General features: G+C 36.0%; 1 protein-coding gene across 4 annotated transcripts in view; it reads right to left on the bottom strand.

Annotated features, from left to right (window-relative positions):
* The window catches only part of LOC149554923 (beta-galactosidase 1-like), a 404,510-nt gene that overhangs the window by 196,261 nt on the left and 187,158 nt on the right, over positions 1–21,091 (bottom strand). For 3 of the 4 annotated variants that reach the window (XM_089828928.1, XM_089828927.1, XM_089828926.1), the window contains exon 12: positions 18,121–18,344. The exons of the other annotated variant lie outside the window; for it this stretch is intronic. In XM_089828928.1, the coding sequence (XP_089685054.1) occupies positions 18,121–18,344 (224 nt within the window). The remainder of the gene's footprint in view (positions 1–18,120; positions 18,345–21,091) is intronic. 4 annotated transcript variants of the gene reach the window in all.

Raw genomic sequence — 21,091 nt, 5'->3', positions numbered from 1 at the left:
CATCGTCACTACTATCTTCACCGGAAGGCTCGTCGTCATCAAAATCAGAGGAACTCATCTTCTTTTTTTTCTTTGTCTTGTGCTCACTTTTGAGATTCAATGCTCTGTTATAGGCTTTTGTGTATGACGGCGGCACAATTTTCATTTTCTTCCGCAAGTTAGGGCGTAGACCTTCCACGAACCACCTTTTCTGAAGTCCATCCACCGGCTTATTCTCCATTTTGTTTATCAGATCTTTTAATTTCCTGGCGTAAACACGGACAGTTTCGTTCTTTCCTTGCTTGGTATTGAAGATCTCTACTACAATTTCATTATCGTCCCGCAACAGTTGAAATTCGGCCAGAAACTCTTTTTTAATGTTATTCCAACTGTCCAACTTTTGCGGATCTGTACTAGTAAACCAATCAATTGCCACACCCCATAAGGTTGCCAGAAATTGTCTCATTTAGTCGTCTTCATCAGTTATGCCATTTGCCCTTCAGATTGTTTCACATGTTTTGCAATGCCGAATGGGATCGGTCGTACCATCGCCATCAAACTTCGGCAATTTCTCTTTTGGTAACGTCATCACGATTGGTGTCTGTAAACAAGCGTTGCTTGGTCCTACAACACTGGCGGACTGCACTCCCACACTGGCGGACTGCACTCCCACACCGGCGGACTGCACTTCGGCGAACTGGTCTCCCACACCGGTGGACTGCATTTCTACACCGACGGACTGGTATCCCACACCGACGGACTCAACCGCTATGAACCTTGGTGAAGAAGGGTTTTCTGAAGTCGTCCCCTCCAGACGTATATCTCAGACGAAGAGTTCACTCCACGCTCTTGCTCCGTCGGCACTCCGAGTCGTGTGAGTCGATGCTCTTCCATCTAGATTCTCTTCCCTCGACGAACAGAAATTCAAAAAGTCCTCTCGTGCTTCTTCCACCAATTCCACCCGTTGTCGAGTCTCCTCCAACAATGCCTCCGCACTCCTGTTTTCATCAGCAATCCTCTGGAATCTCCGTCGGCGGTCTGCCTGCTGTGCCAGAATTAAATTCTCTTGCACAATACGGATTCCATCTTTTCCCTTGACCTTATTCCGATCCTTGTTAAGCTGATTTGACATTAATCTTCATCCCTCCCACCTTCCAGATTCATATGGCAACGGCGCCAAATATTTACCGTACGGGTAAATTAAAACAATGCATACAGACAATGAACATGAACACAAACAGCAAAATTATATTCGCATATGCTAGACATACATTATGCTTGATAAGATGAATGATAGATGATGGATCCTTTACAACGATCCCTGACGGGATATAAATACTATCCGTCAAACCTTCCCGAAGGAGTCTGTCGACCATAAACATTATGTCTACTACAAACTATTTACCCGTCGGCTACAAAATACAAAACACTGACAACAATCACTTCGTCGGCTACAGAAACACCACCGGGACAATCCAATCGGCTGACAACATTTTCCACATCATTGGAATCCAAACCGGTTCCACTAGCCCCAGATGCAGCCACATCCTCCTCATCCTCCTCAACATCTAGCAAGGCAATTCTAGATATATCTTGGACAATCATATCCAAGTCAGAAGTCTCAGGTAGTACATCCCACAACTTCTCTGGTCCCTTCTTATATCCTGGATCCTTGCGTGATAGGAGGCGCCAGTTGTTGTGAATAAATACCAAGTCCTCTACTTTCTTCGAACCCAACCAGTTACGCTTCACTGAGTGGATAAAGGAGTATGTACTCCAATTCCGCTCAGCAGCAGAAGAGCTCGCAACCTAGAGAAACAACCAACAAATTTTTAAAAATTAGCTAAGTAATTTTACAATACAATAGGAATTTAAGAGTGCTAATTCGACAAGCTAAGTGGCCATAAGAAAAGGGAAAAAAACTTAAATACATACTTGTGACAAGATCTTAATGGCAAGAGGTTGGAGGTACATGTAACTTTCCCCATGTAAGTACCATCATCCAATGGCATCCAATCTACTTTGGTCATTGATTGCATCAGGCTCTGCATTTTTCCTTGAGACAAAATCAACAAACTCTCTCCTAACATTTGATGCCACATCAGGATCACTAAAGAGCCTGTTAAGTGCCCTCTTATACCCAGCAGCAACTTCAGGATCTCTATATGGTGCCACTCTACCAAGAATAGCAAGTATCTCACTGCTATAATATCTAGGAGAAAGTGCATATGCCAGGAAGTGTAAAGGTGTAGTCATCTTGTTCCAACAATGTAGAACAATTTTTTCCACCTTAGTGTACAAGGTATCAGGATCCTGCTCTCTCCTCTGAATGACCTAGGATGTCAAATGATGTACATGTAAGTTATCTTGATGTAGTGTTAATAACTTAATTAAAATCAAAAATCAAAATCTCTCAATAAACAAGGATAAAGTATTGTATAAAAATTTAAACTTACTGATTTCATTCTTTCTAGCATGGAGTCCATGGCATCATATATGTTCCCCAAACAAGGCTCATCTGTGTCGGCATACCAAAGCATAGACATGATGGGCTTAGTGAGTTCTAATGCATATTCCACCCTATTCCAAAAATTATTACTCAAGATCAAATCCTTTACAGTTTTGGCCTTTTCTGTATCAACTTGCTTCCATCCACCCCATTTGTTGCTAATAACCATTTGACCCAATGCCTCTTTCACCCTCACAAGTTGTCTAAGGACGATTGTGTGTGAAGAAAACCTTGTTTCAGCAACCTATTACCATGTTAATTCAAATTGTAAGTTAATATGATAAGTTGATAACACAAAAATTTAAGAATATGTATTAAATTTTGTAAAGTATGACACAAAAATTAAAATGATAAATGAAGCTAAATAAAGTTTAAAATTTACCTTCAATAATTCCAAGCGGAAGAAAGTTCTGAAAATTGCTTGTGACATATGGTGGTTTGTCACAAACATTTGGATCTGCTCACCCTCCTCATACACATTTTTCATCCATTCAATTTGGCTGCCCATTGTTTTCATCACCAAGTTCAAGGTGTGGACAGTGGATGGTGTCCAAAAGATATGCTTATATCGTGCTTCTATCAAAGCACCTGCAGCCTTACAAACTTTAGCATTGTCCGTTATTACTTGGACAACATTGTCAACTCCCATGGACTCTATGGATTCAATGAGAAGTTGGGCAATAAAATTTGCATCCTTTACTTGCCCTTCACAATCAACCGCCTTCAAAAACATTGCCCCCTTGGGGCAAACAGCAACCACATTTATTAATGGATGGTTTTTGCAATCTTTCCATCCATCAGAGACAATGCTCACCCCCGTTTGGATCCAAGAATCTCTTATTGGTTTGAGGAGGTTTTCTACATTCTTTCTCTCCTTATGCAATATGGTGGTTCTCAATTTTTCATATCCAGGGGATTGGTAACCATGAGGTGCATCATTATTGCTTTCACCATCTCTCTCCAATAAGGGGATCTCACCAGATTGAATGAAACACCATTTGTAATGAGGCAAAGCCCAACCTTTATGTCAGCAATTTCTCTCTTGTCATTTTCAAATGCCGTATCTAATGGGCCTCTCTTGTGGGATGCGGGTGTTTCTATTTCATCTTCATCCATAGATGGGGTCGGTAGGAAGGGATGTGGTTTACTAATTGTTTGAGAGGGTGGTGTTGGTGGTATTTGCTTTGACTCATCTTTTTTTGCCTTTGACACTAACCTATCAGCCTCTTCTTGTTCTTTTAACATGCTTGCTATTTAAGGAGCCGGCAACCCTTTTTTACCTCTCTCTGGGAGCCCCTCACACATGGAAATCCCTTGACCTGGTGGACCTATCAAATGATGTTTAACCCGGAAATAGGAGCTTCTATATTGGTTTTGGCAAAAATTGTATTTCCATATATACCCTCCCCCACCAGCACATTGCTCAATTCTTATTGTATACTTCCACAAAGGAGAGCCTTTATCAATTTTAAATCTTTGGGATCCCACCCCACCCACTGAACCCTGACTACTCATTCTTGGATTCTTGCAATCTATAAAAACAAACTTAAAAAAATATTTCAAAACTTATACAAAACTTGATAAAAATTTAGAACAATAAATATAAAAAATTTAAAAAACTAAAAACAAACAATGAAAGAAGCAAGAGGAAGGATCAAATGCATACCTGGAACACTCAGCACTGATTATTTGAAGGATTTGAGATTCCACAAACAAGCTCTACAACCTTCTCTTCAAACTTGCAAAATGGCCACACCAAAATGAGAGAGCAAAATGACAAAGCAAATGAGAGATTAGATGAATGAAATGCATCTAATAGGCCTTACTTTATGGTTTGGCAAAAAAAATAATGAAAAAAACATAATTTTAATGCTTTCTTGGGCCACTTTTTGGCCCCACCTGCTGCGGGTCCACTTGGATTCACCCGGGTCCGGGCAAGGTCCGCATTTTGGCCTGCGGGTCCTCCCGGGTCCGTGCAAGCATGGACCCGAGAGGACCCGCAGGCCAAAATGCGGAGCCTGCTCGGACCCATCACGGACCCGAGCTCCAGGGTGCGAATCCGGCAACGTAGTCAAAAACATTTGGAAACAGTTTTGCAAAGGTTAAGAGAACATAAATTATATGGAAAATTGTCTAAATCCGCTTTCTATCAAAAAGAAATTCAGTATTTAGGGCACATTATATCAGCTCAGGGCATATCCGTAAAAAATTAAAGCAATTAAGGAATGACCTATACCTAAAAATGTGTCAGAAGTTAGAAGTTTTATAGGATTAGCAGGATTTTATAGAAAATTTGTCAAGAACTTCTCTAAGATAGCTTATCCGATCACATCACTTCAGAGAAAAGGAAAGAAATTTGTCTAGATAGAAAACTGTCAATCAGCTTTTGAATACTTGAAGGAAAAGCTAACTATAGCACCCATACTAAGAGTACCTAACTCACAAAAGCAATTTGTAGTTATAACAGATGCATCTAGAGAACGTTTAGGAGGTGTGTTGATGCAAGATGAATAGGTAATTGCATATGAATCTAGGAAATTGAAGAATTATGAATAGAATTACACACCCCACAATCTGAAATTAGCACCTATTGTGCATGCTCTTCAGATGTGGAGACATTACTTGATCGGAAAACCTTTTGAACTTCAATCCGATCATCACGGTCTAAAATATATCTTCACATAACCAAATCTAAATGCTAGACAAAGAAGATGGCTGGAATTTTTAGCAAACTATGAATTCAACATAAGTTATATTAAAGGCAAGGAAAATAAAGTGGCAGATGCCCTAAGTAGGAGAAGACACATTTTTGCAATGGCTACTATAAACTTCAGATTAAAGGACCAAATTTTACAATATCTAAAACATGACGAGTTTTATGCAAAAATCAGCCTAGCTCTTATCAGGGACCCACAGGATTCTAAGTATTCGGAATTTAATTTAGAAGAGGATGGATTGCTAAGATATCATAACAGGATTTATGGACCCAACAACCCTGAACTCCGAAGAATGATTCGAGAAGAATCTCATTCAACTCCATATTTAGGACACCCAGGGTAACTAAAATGCTATCTAATATAAAACCCCTATATTTTTGGAAAGGAATTAAAAGGGAGATAACAAAAATTTTTGCAAGTTGTTTAGAATGTTAGAGAGTAAAAGTAGAACATTGATACCCAACAGGTCTTTTGCACCCTAATGAGGTACCCGAGTGGAAATGGTAGATAATTTCCATGGACTTTGTACAAGGGTTACCTATGACATGGAGTCGACACAATACCATTCTGGTAGTAGTTGATAGATTGACAAAAGATGCTCATTTTATACCAAGGAATCTAACTGATGGAGCACCAGAGATTTCTCATAAATTCATAAAAAAAAAATTCAGATTGCATGGAATTGCAGAGAAATTATTTTAGATAGGGATGCTAGGATAACTTCTAAATTTTGGCAAACATTCGTTTCAGCATTGGGTACTAAACTAAACATCAGTTTAGCTTATCATCCTGAGATAGATGGTCAAAAGGAAGAGTAAATCGAGTATTAGAAGATCTTCTAAGAGTATATTGTATGGATTGACAATACCAATGGGAAACATACTTACCCTTGGTGGAATTTGCGTATAACAATTCATACCAGTACACCATTAAAATGGCTTCCTTTGAGGCCTTGTATGGCTGCAAATGTAGAACTTCTATGAGTTGGAATTACTTGGAAGACAAAATCATTGTTGGACCCGAAATGCTTAAGGAAATGTAAGAACAGATAATCCAGATTCGTCAAAGATTGAAGAAAGCTAATGACAGACAGAAAAGCTATGCAGATGCAAAAAGAACACCTAGAGAATTCTCAGTGGGAGAAAAGGTATTATTGAGGGTTAAACCTCAGAAGAGTACTATCGAGTTTGGTAAGAATGCCAAGTTAGCCCCAAGGTATGTGGGACCCTTTGAAATACTGGAAGTTGTGAACCTAGTAGCTTACAAAATTGCTTTACCATCAGCTCTTGCTAGGATACATGATGTCTTCCATGTGTCATATCTTAAGAAATAAATTACCCATCATGATCATATAATTGATTGGAAACTATTACAAGTGCGAGAACTAGGGGTGGTAGAGGTAGGACCACTCTGAATACTCGAGGTGTGTAAGCTACACTTACAAAATTGGGAGGTGACACAATGCATGGTCCAGTGGGATCAGTATGCAAAGGATAATGCCACTTGGGAGGACTATCATAAAATTTTCCAAAAATACCCTCATCTTTTGTAATGGACACCCAAGAATGCCCAAAAGCTGAACCAAGGCTGAAATTATATTAATGATGAAAATGTTGCAATCAATTACAAAGAGATGTATTCCAAAGGCCAAACCCTAAGGGAATGACGTCTAGAATGTTACAACAAAGAATGAACGTCCTCTATTGCCAAAAAAGGGAGTGTGATTCACACATCCAAGCTCTTATCAAATGCAAGTCATAATCCTTCGATACAATAATCCCCTGCTCAACAATGAGACTTACAGCCCTATTTATCCTTTTCTTCATCCTTCTGGAAGGAACTAAAACATTCATTAATTGCAAAAGCTAGAAGCTTCTTCCTTCCAATAATTAATGCATACCCTAGAAATTCCTCCCTGACAATAATTAATTAAATCACGAGAGGCTTCCGTCCTTCCAATAATTAATACATACCCTAGAAGCTTTTAATACAAAGTCACCTTTTAATTTTTAATTGAATGACTTTAATTTTTCTTATCCTCCACTTAGATTTTGGAGAATGTGAAGGCTAAAAGATGGGATCATTACAAATCCGCCCTCCTTGAAATTGCTTGTCCTCAAGCAATTAACTAACATAATGGACTCCAACCTCCACCTGGATCCCAATATGTGATATCCATATGGAAAAACCAATTGCAAACCTGCATCATCAAGACCAACCCCTGTAGCCTAACATTCAAACCTTGTGCTGATGAAGTCAGAATGTCACCATAAGGCAACTCCATAAAAGATTTATGAAATGTCTTCTTCCCTGTATCCATCGACATAATATATATTGGACTGGAATGCATATTATCACCATCATGCATTGAAAAAGATGTAGCTATAGGTGAACCATATGTACTCATGCTAACTGTATCAACAATAGGTGTTGCCGCATCAAAATATATGGACATAGGAACAACATTAACCGGTGCAACAGAAAATTGAACTGAATTTGTAGTTTATGAAAACTCATAATCATCAACATGTGTGGCTTCATTAGAAAATACATCAACCACTGCATTTATACCATTAAACTCCTCATTGGATGGTTCAACTGACACAGAAGTGGCTGCTAATATGACAGTATCCTCATGTTCTCCTAATCCCACTATTACTTCAGCACCATCTCCCGACAAAGCTTCATATGTGGTCTCCTGACTTTGCACACATGTTTCTACTGATTCTGCTGAAACACCCATATCACCAACATCATAGATGGGTGGCTCTATACGTGTCTCGATCCCACCTAAGGAAGCAACTACCTCCTGCATTGGAGCAACATACAAATCTTCAATATTGATGCCCATCTATCTAGCCATAAGTTGCAACATCATATCCATTCGTCTGTTATGCTCCTGTTGCATCCGTTGCCCCTCCTCTTATGAACTAAGTAACCTAAGCATTGCATTTTCTTGATCTGAATTGGTATACATTTTGTCAAACTCTTTTCCCTTTATCTTGCTGTTCCAAAGTCCCTATAAGAACTCCACAGGATGGCAGGACTAATAGCTCTGATACCACTGTAATGGACACCCAGAAATGCCCAAAAGCTGAACTAAGGCTGAAATTATATTAGTGCTGAAAATGTTGCAATCAATTACAAAGAGATGTATTCCAAAAGCCAAACCCTAAGAGAATGACGTTTAGAATGTTACAACAGAGAATGAACGTCCTCTATTGCCAAAAAAGGGAGTGTGATTCACACATCCAAGCTCTTATCAAATGCAAGTCATAATCCTCTCATACAATCATCCCCTGCTCAACAATGAGACTTACAACCCTATTTATCCTTTTCTTCATCCTTCTGGAAGGAACTAAAACATTAATTAATTGCAAGAGCTAGAAGCTTCTTCCTTCCAATAATTAGTGCATACCCCAGAAGCTTTTAATACAAAGTCACCTTTTAATTTTTAATTGAATGACTTTAATTTTTCTTATCCTCCACTTAGATTTTGGAGAACGTGAAGGCTAAAAGATGGGATCATTACATCTTTTCTCTAAGGTTGAAAGTTGAACATTTCTCTTTCTTTTCTTAATATAAACTGATTAAGTATTGTTTAAAGTTTTGTTGTGATGTTTATTGAGGACGATGAAAAATCTAAGGGGGAGGGTATGTTACATCCCAAACTTTTGACCTAATTTTAAACTTGTTCATAATCATTGGACTTAACGAGTTATTCTTTCATGATCATGTGAAATAGGTAGTTATTTATAAACGATGTATTAACTGTTAATGAAGATGGTTGTTAACCAATAATTGTTATTAGGTGATTAGCAGTTGTTTGATTTAAAATAACAATTAATATGTTTTTATGAATTATTATGGAATTATTATTATGGCAAAAGTGTTTTTATGGGTGATTGCAGGAGAAGATGAAGAGAGGGGAAGCATTGTTAAATGGAATCATCAGAATGGGATGCTCGCTTAAGTTCAGTCATCAGGATCAGTAGGTATGACCTTAAACTTCTTTGGAAAGGACACAACGATTTGATCACAGTATACATTTTTGGGACTACATGAGCTATTAAGAAAAATAATCTAAGAGAAACATAAAATAGTTTAAATTAAAATATAATACATACCTCAAGAGATTTTTTAATTGATCTTCATCACATTATTATAATAAACACTTACATACATATACATAAATATAAAAATGAAATGGCACCAATAAATTATAATAACGTAATTTAATGATGTCATCCTATCAATATACTTACATGAACATATATAAGAATATATTATAATAATAAATGAAAATTATAACTTTTCCAACTCTTTTCAACTTTTTATTTTATTCTTTCTTTCCCTCTCTTTTCATAGTCAATTTATTACTTGGAAATTTGAATCGATTATAATCTTTTTGTAACTGATGGGAGCCAAGGAGTCATGTATGCTTTCCATTTAAGGAAGCCAGGAGGGAGAGTCGGGATCACCTTTCTCCTTGTGCCCATATTCTTCCTTTCTTGCTTTCAGTCCATAATTTTTCATGTTCGATTACCAACTCGTCCCTACACTATTACGTCTTTACAATCTGCCTTGATACGAATTCCAATCAGCCATTAAAACATCTTTGCAATCTACCTTGATATGATTTCCAATCAGTCATTAAAACAACTTTGCAATCTGCCTTGAAATGTCTGCAATCCGCCATTAAGTCTTCTGCAAATTACCATTGTTATCAACCTTGTTCAGATTGAGCAATTCCAACATAGTCAAGCAAGTATTTCTAGCTAAAATACTGAGGATCAGCATTGAAGAAAGAAAAGAAGGAGCTGTTAGATTCAAGTTTTCCAAAGAATACATTTCAGATCATGAATTAAACTTTCAAGTTTTTAAATGCAAATCTATAGCAGCCAGCTAGTATCATAACTTCTTCTTACATCTATCTTCATGATTATTATTTTTTACTTGCTGAATAAACCTTGAAGACTTACAAAGAACTTTTTCTTAATCTCTTTATATCCAGTTGAGTAGTATTCCATAAAGAAGAGTTTTTGTATTCAATAAGAACTTGTATGATTGTTTTTGTTCACAAGAATAATATGTCATAACTCATAATGGAAGATACCAAGGGGAGAATGCTCATAATCTTTTAATAAACCTAGGATTCATCGGCAATGTAGCCAAGAATGGTGAAGAGGTGTGAAAGGGCATAGTGCCCATAATCTTTTAATACACCTAGAAATCACTGGCTGTGAAGCCATGAATGGTGAGGTGGTGGAACAAATCTGCAAGAAAATAGAGAAGAAATCAGACATGAATAACTTAAAAGAATTATGCTTAATAGCTCATGCTTATCCCTATAATGGAACTTGTTGTCAAGTCGAGTAGTGGTGATCGGGTTGATGAACCCATCAGAAATCCTTGGCCAAGATAGTTTATTGGCATATGTGTTATCTAATGATCACTTGATGTTCGTAGTGCCAGTTATGTAAGTATGTCTATTTCATAACTAAGTGGACACTCAAAACACCAAGATGCTCAGGTGGCTAGACTAAAGAACATCCCAAGCCCGATCCCGAGGTAAGGAGGGCCATTCTAGTAAAATAGAATGTGTGGGAATAACCATGGTCCGAGGTTGGGAGGTTAAGCCTATGTCAATGCTTCTCCTCTCACCAATGCCAAGGCTTGCACAACCAGCTAAAAGATCCTCCGATGATGCTTGTATGTTCCTTTCTTTCTTGTTAAGCATTTACTTCACTTGTTAATTAGTTGATCATGAATACAGTTATGATAGTTAGTCCTTAATCTAATTACTTCAGCTGAATATGACCATAGTTAGAAATAGTTAATCGTTGATCTATTTATTTCAATTGAATATGATTTTAGTTATTTTCAGTTGATCATGATTACAGTTATCATATTTAGTCGTTAAACTATTTGTTTCAGCTGACCATGAAATTACAGTTATGAATAGTTAATATTTGATCTTGAATATGATTATAGTTATTTTCTGTTAATTGTTAAAAGTAGTTATTTTCATGTGAAAAAGATTTAGTTATAAATGTTGTGAATTTTTAGTATAAAATGTCTTTTGATTTAGATATGAAAATTTGTTTGTTACAATTATGCTATTTCATTATCAGCTTGGTGCCCGATCGCTAATGGGGTTTACACATTAATTCACCCTTAACAAATTTGTGTATGTTGATAATAAGATCAATAAGCTATATGGATAACGAAGTCAGATCAAATCTAGTTTTAATCTCTGCATGAACGATCACTCAATCTGAATATAATCACTAATGATCATCGCGCAATCAAGATTATATATGGAACATGAAATGATAATAATCTGTAAACGCAAATCGCCATTATACTTGGAACTAGTGTTACAGGACTCGGCAAGTCCCAAGACGAGCCATGCAAAACAAGGCCAATGGTCTCTTGCCTCAGACTCGACCGAGTCCTAGCCGAGTCCATTAGGCAGATTTGGCCGGAAAAGGACAAAATAATTAGTTTTTTATGGATTTTTTTCTTTTTGGTATGTTAACATTCTAAAGCATAAGTTAGACCTAAAAAGGTCATTCTATCACTTGCAAACACAAAGAATAGAGAAAGAAGAGTTGAGGGAAGAGTATTTGGATTTTGGGAGGTAAATTAGCAAATCGGTTGGCTCTCATCTATCGGATACTGATTGTTCATGCCACTTTGTAGCTTGCATATAAGCATTGAGAGGAGTTAAAAGAAGCATTTACAGGAGGCTTCTTCAAACTTGGATTACATCTCTATTTATAGAGAAAAGTTGAAGAGGTAAGATACATTTTTTTCTTGTTATTTTGCAAAAAAAATTACATTCATGATCCTTTTTTATTTGCATGTGTTTGGACTCTTTAGATTTGTTTCATTTTATGATGATGAAAAACTTGAAAAATAAGCAGCCCTAGTTCTTGTAAATTGGATTTTCTATATTCTAAATGCTTATGTTTTTAATTTATGATATATTGTAACAACAACATCATGTCTCAACTTGAGAGTAGTGGAACTAGGCCTAAAACATACCCTAATGCTGACCCTTGTGCAGTAGCAAAGGATAAGTCTTGGAAACATGTTATTCTTAGGCATAAGAAAGGAGTTGTGACATGTTGGCATTGTATGACATCATATAATGAGGGAGGCATTAATAGATTGAAATATCACCTTGCACACATACCAAAGCATGATATCAAAAAATGGAAGGAGGTACCTAAAGATGTTATGCGTGATATGCAAGTTCTCTTAGAGGAATCTATAGAGAAGAAAGAATTTTTTTTTTTTTTTTAAAAGAGATGTCACAATCTGGAATTAGAAGTGTAGAGGCCTCTTCAAGTTATCATGGACATGGTCACCCTCTAGTTCCACCTTCTTCTACTACTGCATCTTAGACTGCAAGCATTGGGCCTCGGGTGCATAAGAAAAGATCCTCACTTGATTCCATCTTTGTTCCATGCACAACTCTAGGTGCACAACCAATGATTGAGAACATGGCTTGAAGTAAGGAGAAGCATGAGCAAACAAAGTTGGCACTTGGAGATTTCTACTTCTACAACAACCTTCCATTTAATGTAGCAAGTTACTTATAATTGTAATTTTTAATTTGAATGTCTTCCCTTGCTTGCATAATAAGTATACTTATATTGTTTGTTTAATTTGTTTTTACTTTTAGGCCTCCTTAGCGGCGAATTGCCATATATCTTGTTACCATTTGTGGTCCGGGGTTCAAAGCCCCTGATGATAAGGATCTGAGAGGACCTATTTTGGCCCATTGTGTTGCTGATGTAAAAGTTGAAATTGAGGAGCGATGTAAAGTATGGGTCGCGAAGGGTTGCACCATCATGACCGATGGCTGGACTGATAGAAGAAATAGAACACTGCTGAATTTTCTTGTCTCTTCATCAAGTAATTCAATATTGTACTTAGAAAGTTAGAATTTAATAATTTAGTAGTAAATTGATTGATCATTGTATTTGTACTAAATTTCTTTATTTTTTCTCAGGTTCCACAGTGTTTTTGAAATCAGTTGATGCCTTGGAGAAGACTGAAAATGCTAAGTATCTTTGTGAGATAATGGAGGAAGTGTTGAAGGAGGTGGGTGAGAAGAATGTGGTGCAAATTGTGACAGATAATGCAACAAATTATGTTTCTATTGGTAAAATTCTTATGGAGAGGCACCGCCACTTGTTTTGGACCCCTTATGTTACTCATTGCCTTGACCTCATGTTGGATGATCTAGGTAAAATTCTTTGGATTAAAAAAAGGTGTAGAGAAAGAAAGGAATATTTGGAAGTTCATATATAATCATGCTTGGGTCCTCAACCTTATGAGGCAACACACAAAGAATAAAGAGTTGTCTCATCTAGAGATCACTAGATTTGCAACAAATTTTCTCCCATTGAAATATTTTCTTAATGCAAAGACTGGTTCAAAAGATATGTTTGTATGTAAGGAGTGGACAAATTCATCATATGCAAAGCTCAATGCAGTAGTTGAGGTGGTTGATCGGGTTTTTGATGAGAGTGGCTTTTGGAAACCCACTAAGGAGATTGTATAGGTAATTTTCCTTTTTGTGCTCATTTCCATTTCATTTCACAATCATTTTTAAATGGAAAACTTAAAGCTTAATGTTTTTTCTTTCACAATTATTGCAGTTGATAGAGCCTCTTATTGTTATCCTACAGATTGCTGATGGAGAGAAGCCCTCAATGGGTTACATTTATGAGGGCATGGATAGTGCAAAAGAGGCCATTCGATATTTTTATGCAGGGAATCACAAAAAATATGGTCCCATATAAGATGTCATTAATAAGTGATGGCACAATCTACTTTATAGGCCTATACATGTAGCTGCTCACTTTCTTAATCCAACATACCAATTCAGGCCAAATTTTAAGGTTGATGAAGAGGTGTTGAGTGGCCTCTATGATGTTATAGAGAGAATGTCACGTGATGAAACTATTGGAACAGTTAACGCAATTGGTGTATGTTTGAGGATATACATTCGAAGAGGCGCAACAAGTTGACAGCAAAAAATTTGAGTGGTCTTGTTTTTAAACTGATATATTTCTGGATTTGATTGTGTAAAGATTTTTACCATCAACGTTTCGAATCACACCAAGTGATCCATCATCAGGATGAAGAGAGCAAGAGATGTCATTCTGTTTGACATCTCTTGCTCTCTTCATCCTGATGATGGATCACTTGGTGTGATTCGAAACGTTGATGGTAAAAATCTTTACACAATCAAATCCAGAAATATATCAGTTTAATTGCTATGGATTGTGGAAATTTGATCTTGTTTTTGTTCGCTATAACCTTCACTTCTACCACAAACAAATTTTGGGCACTAACATATCTCTCATTGTATTAGAGAAGGTTGATACACAAGCAGAGGGGAACATAAAGGTTAATGATCCTGTCTTTAGTGATGAAGACTTAGAGTGGGTTGATCAAGTTGATCGAGAGGCATAGGCATTGGCGATGGCGATGGCAATGGCAGTGGAGGAGGCTAGATTACGAGGAGACAGTGTGCAGAACCTTGAGGCCAAGAGTGATGGATCCGATTCTGATGATAAGGATTATGAGGATGAGGATGAGTATGAGAATGAGGAGGATAATCATGTTACTGAGGTTCAACCTTAGACATAGGGAGAGAGGATGGCTCTAGAGGCTTCCATGACATATCTTAGGCATATTCATAAGAAGACATAGGCTACTATGAGCCTTTCTTTTGATATATGTTTTGAACTTTTGATTCCATGGATTGCATATTCCATAGATATTGACATATTGTGGACATTTGACAAATACACTATATTGCAAATTTTTATTATGTTATTCAGTTTAACATTATGTAATTTCTTTCAAACATTCACATTTATACTTATATGATCTATGAAAAGTCGTATATGTGTGCAAAACAGGTTCTATTTATCTCAATTATGGTATATTTGATGTTAATTGGCTAAATGATGCATGAAAAAAACTTAAAATCATTAAAAATCTTTGAATTTCATGGGTTTTTTAATTTGCCAAGACCAAGTCCAAGCCCAATTTGGGCCTGACCAAATCCGAGGCTGGTAACACTGCAAGTTGGAACTATATGATATTTCGATCTTGTATGTGGATGATAATCAATCTTCAATTAGAACAAGAATGATGATATGTAAATATATAGATCGGTATACACAATGTATACAGATATATATATATATATATATATATATCATGATATTGATTATCATTCATTTTTCAACACACACACACACACACACATATATATATATCACATTCAGATTCTATTGATTTTCCTAGGCATTAAAATAAGACAAAAAATACTGGGTACCTAGTATTTTCAGGTTGTAGACAAGATGGGACAAAATAAGTCATCTGATTCAAACACTAACAACAATGTCTACATTCAACTTCATTGGTGAATAACAAAAGTACAATATTTGCATACCAAATTTCTGTCCCTATCAATGTGTATTCAACAACATCAATAGACCCTTGCCTTTCTCACTTCTAGCACTGTACTACATCTGATTGGTAGTATATCAGACCTGTATAGCCTATCCCATCAATCTACAGAGTTCTTTACTTCACTGTCAAGGGTTTCAGACTTGTATGGAACCCTTGAATGTATTTCAGGCTTGCAGGTTGCTATTGTAGGTGACTTGGATCATGTACAATCTCCTGGAGCATATTTATGGGCAATTATGAGTCCGCTGGATGTATTTCTAGTCTGATTTGTAACCCCTCCAGTAATCTCAGTGTTGGAAGGCACTTTCTTCTAAATCACTGAGCATATGCAATGAATATGGTCTACTTTAGCAATAAGACCATTTCCTAAAAACTTCCTTCTTGGCAAATAGAAGACATTGCAATATGAATTTACCTTGCAGCTCAACACAAATCCTCTTAATTGTATCTTTCAATAGCAAAGAAAGTGAGAGCGAAGAGGGTTTTCATCCTCCAAGCTCAAGAATATAAATCCTTTACGCAATTTCATAAATTTGATATATTTCTAAGCATGTTCAATCTCTTTTATAACTTTGTCAAGAGAATTCATTCATTTGCCTTGTCAATGTGGTATAAACTCACTTTTGCCTTTCCTTTTTTTGCAGGAATTTTATTTTTTTCCCCTATTTTCTCGTGATTGATTCTTCCCTCTATTTTATTGCAATTCCTATTTCTCTGTGATGTTTTTCTTTTAATCTCTCAAATATTTTATATCACCAATGAGTTATTAATTAAAGGGATTTAAAATATTTTCCACTTAGCTATAGTCCTCAAGTTAAATATATATATTTTTTATTAATTTTTTATGAATGCATAAATCAATCATATCAATAATAATATAATTATTTTGTTGATAGTAGACATGTGCCATCAATATGCCAACACCACTGAAGATTCTTACCATGCCTAGAAATAACTTGCTATAAATAGTAAGCATTCCCAAAATAGCCTCTAAACTTCTTAGAATGATCTGTGACTAAAAGTGTCTCAGCCAAATGGCCTCAAAGTCTCTTAAATGTCTTCGTTAGCCTACAGGATAATGGGGAAATAGGCTAACGAACATATCAGGCAATAAGTGCTAGAAAGAGGACATTGCATGAATGACATTCTTCTCACTACCGTAAGATACAGTTAGGGGAATTAATGGTGTTTTCATCTGCGAAACACATTGAGCTTACAAAGTCTTAGATTTTCCAATAGAGAAGGGTAGATTTGGAGACGATAGTTAGAGAAGAGTTGAAGGCAATAGTGGTAACAAAAAATTAAAAGAGAAAACAAAAGATTTAAGAGTTTTCTACAATGACATGCTATAATGATTCTGCTACAGTGACTTTTAGCAAAGCTTGTGTGAAGTATTGTGAGCAGTTGGATGATATTGTGCTGCCAGAAACAGTCCCAGACACCCTGATGTTGCAGGTAACATATACTCATCAGTTTGAAGAGTATATTGCAAGACTTGGCATGTCTTCCACAAAAGAAATCATAGTTGATTAAGTAGCATTGTAATAAACTTCTATCTATGTAATGTCAGATCTCAGAATATATTTTAGAATGTATTTTGGGGTATTGGTGATTGATATAATTGCTTGCTGTCATGCTCTTATCATTGATATTGTTAATCTAGTAGGCAACAATATAGATATCTCCCTTGTCTATCATTATCGATAGATATATCTATGTTGCTTGCACATCCATTTTAATACTATAAACCTAGAACCAAACAAACTCAGAAAATTCAGTAATCAGATTGCCGGCCAATTGTTTGATAAAATTACAGTAAGTGGGAAAGAAAAAAATAGTGTATAGATAAGGGCAGACCCCTTACATTAAGCTTTTTTGAAATGAAATCTCTAATAGTTTTCCCTTGCTCATTCCTCTAGTTTCTGAAGTTCCCTTCCCCATGCTTTCCGTGTCCACAAGTCCTTAAATTTTTCCTAATAATTTTGAACATATATTGGTTATGCCATTAAATCCATTCTTTTAGCCAATTCTATTTTGTTTTTGAAGTAATCGTACCCTCATCCATTACGCATAGGTGATTAAAGATCAAGTGCTAACACAGATTAAATTAAAATCTATAACTTATATCTTGACAGTATCTGCCAATATAGTTTTCAAAAGGTGAAAAATCATTTGCTTCCAAGTTTCAAACTTTTTTTAATGAGAGTTCCATAAAATAACTTATTAGAATAGTGGACTTCTAGCAACAGATTCATTGCATTGAAGGTTTGGCCAAATACAAATCATAAATTTTAAATAATAATGATAATTCTAGATAGCTTAATAAGTTGTTTCCCAATTATCCAATGCCTTGAGCTTTACTGAATGCATCTAATTAACATTGCCATTCTAAAAGAGATACCAACTTACATTACTTTGTACCACAGGTAATCTGTTGTGTCCTTAGTTGTACTTATGTGGTCCAAAAGGCCCTTCTTCTCAAATTGAGTATCTTCAGAACCTCCAATATTTTCTTTGAATGTTTCCCAATGAAAAGTTTTTTCTACTGCTTTATTCAATAACAAATATGATGATCCAATCTTTCTCTGAGGATTATTCGATTTGAAGTTCTTTGTTTGTGATTGTGTATTCACCTGTAACAGGGTTCCAGTGTAAAAAACTATGCCCATGGCTCTTTTCATGCTATATATATTACAAGAAAACAAAACAAAGTTTTAATATCTGATACTACATAAAAATGTTTTAACATGTTTCAACAGAGGGAACATGTAAGTGGCAAGAAATAGAGATATGGAGACCAATGCTGCTAAGGTCTAATTTTGGCCAGAAACTATGGACATGAATCCATTTTTTGTTTTTGATTTTTTTATCAAGTTATCAGGAAAGTTCCCTTGAATCTTTGAACTATTGGATGGATGGATATGACCTTGAAGAACATAGACAATATGAAAATAAATAGGCTTTATTATCAAATTTGGTATGTTTACATTCTGAGGTTCACTGTAATAACCCAGCCTGGTTACAAACACTAATTTCTCTATTACTTAGTTGTTCAACATTTCGTCAAACGCTTGGCGCACAGCTCTGTTTGTGGCATAGGATGTATTCATTTCTTTTTTGGAAATTAGAGATAATTTGAAATGCAATGATTTAAACAATAACTCTTTAACAGTATCTCACTCTTATTGTTCTTATTTGAAAAACCTCTACTGTAAATACAATTCCTTGTCCACTGAAATTATACTTGCAAAGTTTGAGCAAATTACAATAATCACCAACTCTGGAATTTATAACAGCAAACACCTTACAAATTCAATTGGACATTCAAGCTATTAAATCTAAAGAACCTGATAATACTATCCAAATGCAAGTGTGCTATGGCTGTTGAAACTTCAAACACAGACCCCCAGATAAATATTGCAGCCCTCCTGTGTTGAATGTAGGCCCAAATAGGAAAATCACAGGCTCCAAAAAATGAAATGCAGGCTCAGATGAAATGTCACAGGGCCCACCAAACTCATTGCCAACCCTGAAGAATTAAATCACAGGTCTGTATAGCAGAAATTTGGACAGTTATGATAATCGCAGGTCCTCTATATGCAGACACATGGCCCTCGGGATGAATACGGGTCCTAAAAAGAAGTTTGCAGACCTTATTTGAATGTCTACAGATGCAATTAAAGTCCAATTGATGCCACAGGAAAAGTGGAGAGCAGCCTTAACATGCACAATAATTTCCCAGGTAAAAACACAGCATTGATTATTTGTAGCAGCAAATACATTCAAACTCTAATCAAATTCCTTCAGCAATGATCACTTCTAAGAAACAGTCTAAACAGTAGATAAGTTATAGCAATTTGCTATACCTCAGCAGCTAAATTGCAAAATGTTTGCAAATGCAATTCTCAGGAACAACCCCTTTGACTTCAGCAAGGGCACAGAAATCACCAATCAGAAACCCCACCAAATCAACAAAAGCAAATCAATAATCAGATGCTTTTCCATCAAAATGATCTCATATTTATAACCACCATTGGGACAAAGTTTCCCAAATGCAACTTCACTTAAGAAGCTTCCTCAACACAACATCATATTATAACATGACATATAATATAATTTATTAATTTCTTTTGGCTCCCAAAAATAACCTTTTCAACCATATCATAACATTACCACACACAAGGCCGCAGTTTCTTGTGCCTAAGATTTAAAACTTTCCAACCGGTTCCAATGAGTTATGACACTAAGGTAGCCAAAGTACAAAAGCAACAAAAATAGCAACCTCAGCATATTTAGATGAATAATAATAGTAATTCACTTGTCTTGTGAAAATAATTGAAGAAGCATCATAATCGAATCTAACAACACTGGAGTGATCTTGATGAAGAAAGATGATGAATGAATTTGATGGGGTGACTTACTCTAAATAGACGCTCTCTCCAAGATTCTTGGAGCCCAAACCAAAAGCCCAAAATAAAAATTGAGAGCATCACTGATTTCCTCTAACTCAACTGAGCTCATCGGAACCAACTGTTGACTTATTGTAAATAGTATGTTCCTCAAAACTGAGCCAAAACTCGCCATGGGTTGTTGGAAAGCCTATAACCCCACAACTGAGACCCTCAAATCCCATTGTTAGCTCACTAGGGTCATGATGATGAACTGACCAAGCCAACTACAGGAACTTACTAAAACTGAGGACATTACATTCACATGTACAACTATGTTTATATGTTTATGTTGTAAAGTTTTAATGTATAACTATTCACAAAGACTTACAAAGATGCCCATCCTTGTAGAAATTCTATGGAAAGATATTGCATATCATAACTTTAGTACGATTTGTAGAAGAAATTTTTTACATACCTTCTATGAAGAAGGAAATTTAGTAAAGAGGGGGGAAATTCTAACCAAATTAAAAAGATCTACCTTCAAGGAAGAGGTCACAATGCAATTTGTGCTTTATATGCATTTCTTTGTGTGCCCTCTCACTCTTGGAAATGTACCTCAATATCGATGGCATTTGTGGTCCAATAGACTTTTGTCTCCTTGTGCATAAATATAATCCATATTTCTCAATAGGCTTCCCCATTGGACATATGTAATGTATTTATATATATTAAATTAGCACTGTAATTCCAACTATAAAACCAGCAATACTGATGTAATTACAAGTATTTAATACAAGGCAATGCTTCATTGACTTTCTATATAAAAAAATTCAACATATAGCTGAAGAATGATCCAATTCAGCAGTTGCATTTGTGTAAATAATAATTGGCTGCAGAGAAAATTTATGATTTGGAAATCGGAGATTAAGCCTTGAGGTTGCAAAAAGTGTTGCTTAGGGAATATCTTATACAATGCTAGGAAAGTGACT

Source organism: Cupressus sempervirens, chromosome 5, assembly GCF_028749045.1.
Source record: "Cupressus sempervirens isolate cs-2001-9-10 chromosome 5, ASM2874904v1, whole genome shotgun sequence".
NCBI lineage: Eukaryota > Viridiplantae > Streptophyta > Pinopsida > Cupressales > Cupressaceae > Cupressus > Cupressus sempervirens.
The sequence above is the reverse complement of the archived record's forward strand: the minus strand, read 5'-3'. Positions and strand labels throughout refer to the sequence as shown.